The sequence below is a fragment of the Dermacentor silvarum genome, chromosome 5 (genome assembly GCF_013339745.2).
Source record: "Dermacentor silvarum isolate Dsil-2018 chromosome 5, BIME_Dsil_1.4, whole genome shotgun sequence".
In the NCBI taxonomy this organism is placed as follows: domain Eukaryota; kingdom Metazoa; phylum Arthropoda; class Arachnida; order Ixodida; family Ixodidae; genus Dermacentor; species Dermacentor silvarum.
In genome coordinates this window covers 176918989-176927224 of record NC_051158.1, presented here as the reverse complement: position 1 = coordinate 176927224, position 8236 = coordinate 176918989, and the positions used below count along the sequence as shown (strand labels likewise).

The following is an 8236-nucleotide window of genomic DNA, read 5'->3' as shown; positions in this document are numbered from 1 at the left end:
GTTTTCTCTTGATTCCGTACATACTGTTCTACAAAGCTGCAGACTTGCATTTCAAAAACTCGAGCAGAGCAGGTCGGCCGACCGCGCGAGGTTGCCTTGACCTAGCGAGTGCGCGCGTGGCGCGGCAGCGGAGTTCCCCTTATGGCGTCACACGTCAGAGGGCGCCACTCAAAGATCTCGGGGCTAATGCACATTATTTCTAACTTGGTTCCACCTCTCACACTATAAAATCTACAAAAGTAGATAACTGTGTTTCAGCCTTTTAATAGTGCCCGGCAAAACTTGCAATTAGTCAAATAATCGATATAAAACCCTGCATCTAAAGCGATTATTCGATTAAAGGCTACAACAATGAAATATTCGTTCATCGAATAAAAAAAATTTCTCGACCATCCCTAGGTCGGGAATGCAGCGAGGAACGAAGGATCGCCGGCAACTAATGCAGAAACGGCACACTCATCGATAGAAGATATGTTAGCGAGCGCCATGCCGTCTGGATAAGTTGCGGGCGCAGGCTGAAGTTGAAGATGGGAAAGGACGTGCGGTTATGAGCAACGGTGAGAACGGTATGGGGAACGGCGGCATTTCTGGCCAATAGAACGTAAGTAATAGGAGTCAGGACATACTCTTCATCGGATAATAGATGAGAAACATTATGTTCACAAACGCAACGGCTTGAGGTGCTAGTGATGTAATCCATGGAACATGAACGCGGCTGGCGTGTGGCCGGATCGCCATAGTAGCAAGGTAGGTCAAGCGGAAGCAAGTCGGTTCCACAATCAATAATGGTGGACTGGGCAGATAGAAAAAGTCCATGCCGAGGATGAGTTATGGGTGCAGTGCTCGAGTATAGCTAGTAATGCAGTCATACATCGGCAAACGATAATTATTAGTGCGGAGCACAAACCAAGGACGGGAAGCGTTCCCCCCGTCGGCGACTCAGTTTAGCGGTAACGTGGGTGGCACGATGACCTTCTGAAATCGAGGCGAAGCTCCAAATGCATCATTGATATATCTGCCACCCTGTCAACGAGTGCAACAAGGGCAGCGTCCACCTTAACGAGAATTAAGTTGCGTCAAGTCGGCACTGTGGTCAGAGGATCTTGCAGGCAAGTCGTCAATGCAGCTTCGCATCCAATCGGCGACGCAGGGCAGCGAATTGTGGGGAGCGAGATGATGGGCGACGAGACAACGGCGAACGGGACTGCTGGCCACTCGGAAATGGTGAGCCATGCTACTGCATGGTCGGAATGTTAAGACCATTGGCCTCAGGTGACCTGTGGTAAGGTTAAAAGCGGCCAGCATTGGTCTCAGCGTGAAGGTTATAAGCATAGGGTGCTTGAAGCCAAGACCACCGGTAGGTGCGATAGTGGGCTACAGGACAAATACGACGGGAATTAAGGCAAATGGGCCAGCCGTTAGCAGTCCTCCACTTGGCCGGATTGCGGGGACGTAGCGGGAGCCTCTGGCCTTGGGCATACGAAACTGCAGGAAACGGTCAGTCGGGTGGGAGGAAGCGACGGCGCATACACAGTCCTAGCCAACATTGGAAAGCTCCTGACGAAGAATGGCTTAGACAAGTGGAATCATGGGAGAGCTGGAATACCAGTGCGGGAGCACGGGGAAGCAGGAGACATAGCCTCAAGTTCACGCCGTGTAATCTTCGTCACGTGTTCCGTTGTTAACGGCAGCTGTAGCGTAGGTACGGCGATGTTGCTGCAGCGTGGGGAAGTCGAACAAACTGATGGGCATTCCGTCGAGCTTTCGCGTTCTCAAAACACTTACATTCCTGAACGATGGCATAGACTGTGTCACAGTCTTTGCAAATCGGCAGATTAAACGCGCCATCTGTTATCCCTTTCAGGACGTGTTCCACTATGTCAGACTCGGTCATACCGTCGTCCGCTCTGTGGCAAAGGGCCAGCACATCCTGGATTTGAGATGTCAGACTCGGTCATACCGTCGTCCGCTCTGTGGCAAAGGGCCAGCACATCCTGGATTTGAGACAGGTGGGATTCCGTCGATGTTTTGGGCACCTGATGCTCCATCTCTGCCGCAATCTTTCGCCCAAGAGACTTGCGGAACAGAGCATGCACCTCTTGTTTTCAAGTATCCCAGCTTCCGATTTCATCTTGGTGATTCTGGAGCCACATTCGTGAAGATAAAATATGATGTTGGCCAACATGACCGTACGAGTATCATCTCATCACTTGTTCTTGCTTGCACGTTCGCAGATCGCCAACCAATCTTCAACTGACATCATCAGTCCCACAAAATAGAAGGCCAGTGATCGAAGGGGCTTTTCAAGACTGCCGGGCGTTGCCGACATAAGACAAATTGGCTGTCAGAAATACCAGTAATTGGAACGATGTTCCCTGATTCGTATGCAAGTGTACCTGCCGCGGTGGCTCAGTCAGCTGAGGCGTTGCGCTGTTGAGCCCGAGCTCGCGGGATCGAATCCCGGCCGCGGCGGTCGCATTTCGATGGAGGCGAAATGCAAAAACGCCCTTGTTCTTGCGTTGTAGTGCACGTTAAAGAACCCCAGGTGGTCCAAATTAATCCAGAGCCCGCCACTACTGCATGCCTCTTAATTAGAACTTGTTTTGGCACGTACAACTCCACAAAGAAGAAGTGTGGCCACGTGGTCTTGGCGCCCTTTTGACTACAGGCACCATGTTGCAGCTCATACTACACGCGGCTGTACAATATACTTCGAGCTACAAGCGCTGATCCTTTGGCCTCATTTCGTGCACCATCAAAGTGAGAAGCGTTCCTTATCACACCAGCATCGGGCAACGCCAGTAGCCGCCAACACGCTCTTTCTCCTGCGCAGCAGCAGTTGCCTCTTGTACTGCGTCAAGCCAACAAGTCGCGACTTGTTAGATCACCATCCGGGTAGCTTCATGGCAATGGTAAACCTTTCTCTCGAGTTGGATGCGAACCGTCCTATTTTGATCTCATATAACATTTCGTGAAATCACATGTACGCGACACCGATAATGCCGTGGTTCGAGCGAGCGTGGAGCGGCAACAACATATACAGGTTGTCCCAGTTATTATGCACCCAGCTGTCGAGAAAGACGAATTATTCTACGTGAATATGACGAAGTGTATGTTGCTTCGAATCTTCTTGAGGAACCACCAATGATTTTGGAGTACTTGACAGCCAACTAAGTAATTGAAAAGCTAACTATTTCGTTGTTCTAATTGTTAAGATGTCAAATAAGGAGTTGTAAAGAAATCGTAACAGACGTCTAAGTGAGACGTTTTCAGCAAAGTGCAGATGGCGCGCTAACTTTTTAAGGCGAAGCTTTGAATACGATCTCTCAGCAAGGTCACGCAAGATCATTATCAATTTTTCGGTTCACCTTAAAGCTCTACCTTTCGCTTACAAATCCTGCCATGTAATGCTACAGTCTTCAAATAGACCTAATAATATTTATAATATTCAAAAATCAAAGGATATATGCATTAGTTAATTATTTAAATATAAAACAAATTTGAATTTCTTAGTTTTGTAAGCAGTGTGGAATGATAATATAACTTAGGAGTTTGAAAATATTCTTTCTGTATTATCTTGGTCGTAGGAGTTCATTGGAGGTAGTCACTAGACCAAACGATAGTTTGGGTGTCATGGGTCCTAAAGGCAAGATCACCCGCAATAGTCGCGATATATACCTATCAGTATTTATCTCCATGCGCTAGAGGTGCTGCAGCTACCGCGCAACTGAGGTCGCCGAGGTGCACGGTCATTGGTGCAATGATTAGACACCGGGCGCCACTATCCACAACTAGGTGATGATGATGATTCAATGGCATCCCCTTTAAAACGGGACGGTGACAAATAGTCATCTAGCCTGCTTGATTTAATCAAGTATGCTATACATGTTTTTATCTAGCATTTTTGTATACATATCCTGTATCTTTAACCCTCTCGAGGGCACCTCGATAGCAGAGCCTCCGTTCAGGGTGGTGAAGCCCTATGAGCGGCCTGCGACATTGTGAATCACCATGGCGACCGACATACTGCTCGACATGTCTCTTTGTGCCACTGGTTTTCGAATGAAGCTTACTTCAGCACCTCTGCTAATAGTATGGTATTATCTACCAGAAATACTACCATCTCATCAATAATATCATCATCATCAGCCTATATTATAGGCGAAGCTGTTTAACCCAACCGTAATTTGTGGCTCGTGGTGCGTATCAATAAACTACGAAGAAAGAAACTTTCTTGCCAAGGCGGGATTCGAATCCGCGTACCCCCGGTCCCAAGGCGACCGTCGTAACCACTAGGCTATACAGCCACGCTTGCAGAACATGCATTTATGCGAACTGTATGATCGCGTTCGGGCGTCGTCGTCTTCGTCCACCGCTAGCGCGTTCGCACGCTCGTGCTCTGCGACGTGAAGAAGAGGTTTTGCGCGCTATGAGAGCGAGAGACGCTTTCACGAATCGGGTCTGCTGGAACGCATTGTCGTCATTGCAACGCGGTGTCGGTGTTGCACGCTGCGCTACGCAACGCGCAGTGACGGCCGTAAGTCCGAGACGCGCAAAAATAAATTATCATCATCATGAGTAATAAGATGAAAAGTTCGCGCGCACTTCCGGAAAATGCTGGGCTACGATCACCCAGCTTCGCTGTTTCAAGCGTTGCACGGCCGAGTGCAAGGTTAAGTGTTTTTTTTATGTCCACTGCGGGACAAAGTCCTCTCCCTGCGATCTCCAGTTACCCCTGCCTTACCCCGAAATAACGAGTTTTCATTTTTTCATAAGCCTACAGTTTAATTTTACATAGCAAAAGCAGTTGAACTGTGGCCGGCTTCTAGCTAGCATGGCACTTTTTCAAGAGTCAAGGAAAGGAAATTCCTGCGGCTTCAAATATCCGAAACGGCTATACAGTGGGTGTATCTTGGGTGCACCACAATGGCAAACGCGCCACTAACCTAATAAACGGCGACAAGCGGTACTATCGAGGCCCGCTATTCACAGCTGCTTCTGCTCTCGCGAGGACTGCAAACATGCCTCGACCAAAGGTGAGCGTTGCAGGAAGAGCAGCAAGAACGTTCAGCTTGCAAATGCGTAAAGTAGGAGCCACTAAATAATACTTCACACCCTGTTACTTCCCCTTAAGGGAGTTTCGCCCGTACTGTTTTTTTTTTTTTTTTTTGCAAGAAGGTAGGTATGGGAAATTTTTAAAATGCCATGTGGTTGCGCAGCCGCGTGTACAAGGTAGCAGTGCCATCAAACAGTCTCTGTGGGAAGAAAGAAAGCTTGAATCATTTTGTATACGGCGGCAATCAATGAGAGGAACCTACGGGTGCAAAATTAGTAGGTGGCGAGAAGAAATATGTGTCCTAATGGTCGACGGCATATGAATCAAAATGGTATCTTTCACACCACTCCTAAACGTAAATATCATGCTGTTTCTTTTTTTTTTTGTCAGCTCATGGTCGCGTGTTACCCTGTGCCGCCAGGTCTTCCCACTCTGGCAAGTTATTGGTGGCCCTCTGGAACCAGTCCCCCGTCGCGGCCAGCACCAGCGGCCTCTTGGTGCGGTTGGCACTGGTTTCAGCGGGTGCCCAGACGTTGACGTGCAGGCAGGCCTCGCTGCCGACGACTCCTCCACTGCTTCTGTTCCACTGGGCGCACGGGGGACGCGGCTCGACGGCCATGACTACCTCGCAGGGATCGGACGCGTTGAGTGGCTCAGGTTTCGCGAACCGCCGCTCGCCCTCCGGACTCGAGGCGTATGGCACACCCAGCCAGCGATGTAAAGCCACATCTCCCGCAGCTGTCACCGTGCTGCCAACCACTCGACCCACCGACGTAGTTATCTGTGCGCGAGATTGGGCACGTGTGGTATGCTATCAAAATGACACTATTAAAACAATTATGCGGTTTTACGTGCCAAAAGCACGATTTGATTATGAGGCACGCCGTAGTGGGGGACTCCAGAAATTTGGGCCACCTGGGGTTCTTTAACGTGCACCTAAATCTAAGTACACGAGTGTTTTCGCATTTCGCCCCCACCGAAATGCGGCCGCCGTGGCCGGGATCAAAATGACACTATACATACGACACTATTGCAATGGTCGAACAAGCGATGAAGCTATAGTCAACGTTTCAAAAAGGGCGCATGGCCTTCAAGGCAACAACCGTGTTTCTTTTTTTTTATGTTTCTTTTTCGGCGGCGATCAACGCAGAAATATCGTACGGGGTATATGTGTGCCCGATGTGCCTGCCCCCTGGCTATGCCACAGACATGAAGGAACTGTTGACCTCGTCACCGTCCTGTTTTAGCGCTGTTTTCTTCAAGTTCAGTTGTGTGCCAACCAGCCCATATCAACACGCTGCTGCTGCTAAAGCACTTGCGTGCCGTAGACACACGTGAAAGGGCCCGTCGCCAGGAAAACATCACGTTTGTGTCGTAAAACTTGGGGCTGCTACATGAATACACTGCAAGAAAGAATAATTCATGCCCTACAAGCAGAAAATAAATGGTTGCCACCTATACGTTTACGCCGCGATACCGAAAACAAAGCTTGCACAACCCCTTTTGTTTCTCCATTGCTTGAAGTCTGTCTTTGTCACACTTCTGATTATAGAGGCTTTTTTAGCAAACAGAGAATAGCAACTAGACCTGCGTATAACCACAACCGTATGACCTGTAACCGCAGCCGTGGCTTAGTGGTAGTGCGCCCACCTCGACTGCAGGTTCGATTCCCACCGCCGCCGGGCACCCGCTGGTTCAGATGGGCACAAGCGTACACCTGGCGTTCGGCCTCCTTCATGGGTGTTTGGCTTATGAAAGGAGCCTGCACCGTAAATTCCCGTTGAAACCCTCTAGAGCACAAAATATGTGATGTCTGGGCCGCTCCCATGGCAGCCATTTGCCATGTGGCGCCCCATGTGAGGTGGGGACGCCTTCGAGATGGAGACAAAAACTCCCTTTTCCAAGCGTTGAGGTTCCATAATGGTCGAGAACCAGGCGAGGAGCGCGCTTGTAGCTATTCTACCCGTAGGTACCCGGCGGCGGCACTTGCCTCCCACAGCCGCGGCGGATGCTCGTCAACAAGGCCGTCTGTGGTTGGACAAGAGGCGCCCAGAGACAAGTCCTCAAATCTCTATGGGCCCTCTTTCGAGATGTGAGCCCCCACGAGAGCCGAGCACCAACCAGGCCAGGTTACACCTCTACCCACTAGAAAAAAAAAACGGTGAGTTTCCGGCGGCACCGGGATTTGAACTAGCTGCACTTCCTGCATACGAGGCCGTTGCGCTTTGATGGTTGCGAAGTATTTGGTTAAGCTTAGAATGGGGGCGAAAATATCGTAAAGTTGTATTTGGAATATTCCATTCCATTCATATTTGAAATTTCGATTATACAGCCACTTTAGTAAATTCACAACTATTCACAGTATATCAGCGGGCAGACAGGCAATAGAGAAACGAAGACGGCGTCGTAGTGCACGCGACCTCTCCTGCAGTGTACCGAACCGGAACTGAACCGTAAACCGAACTTCCATAAACCGGCTGCCACATACAGCTTACGGCGCGCTAATGGCGTTACCGCCCTTGGACTTTATACGAAACATCACGGGGACGGCAAGAATGGGCCTGGAGTGTCCATATAACTGCTGCCGCAATAATATACAGACAAGCTTGCTGTCATTTTAGAAATGGCGGCGTTTTAATGCGCCTTCAAACGTGTCGCCATTTCCAGGCAGGCATTGTATATTCTGTGACATCCGAGAAAAAGCAATGGAGGCAAAGCACGCACTAGTTACAGTGGTGCTTCTGAAAATAGTCCCACATTCTCGCTTATGTTAGCTTAATCCTGAGAAGAGAACAAAATATTTACTGCGACGACAAAAGAATACAAGTTGCACTACAAAGTTAAGAATTTGACTTTTTTTTTTTTTTTACTGCTCTCATCCGTGTTCGGAAAAACGCGAAACCGTTGCACCATGAGGAAGATACGCTGATTCCCCCCGTCCAAGAAACCAAAGCGCTGCCGGAATATCTGGCACCGTAACACTTGTGCCGAAGCGGCGCCCCCGCATCTGTTCCTCCATTGCCACATAAAGTTGCTCGCGAATACATTAATACATTCGCGGACATCGTCACCACTGCAATAAAGAAGCGCTTAGTAACTGGGTTGTCGCTTTTGATCGCATAGGCATGTGCGGTAGGAATGTCGTCTTAGTTACGATACACTGATCTACTTGAGCCCTGA

The 8236-nt window shown here is 49.2% G+C and overlaps 1 protein-coding gene across 1 annotated transcript in view; it reads right to left on the bottom strand.

The window, feature by feature from the left end:
* Nucleotides 1-5447: 5447 nt before the first annotated feature.
* Nucleotides 5448-8236, bottom strand: part of LOC125945820 (uncharacterized) — a 49436-nt gene continuing 46647 nt past the window's right edge. The window contains exon 6 of the mRNA XM_049668118.1: nt 5448-5837. Coding sequence (XP_049524075.1) covers nt 5448-5837 — 390 coding nt within the window. The remainder of the gene's footprint in view (nt 5838-8236) is intronic.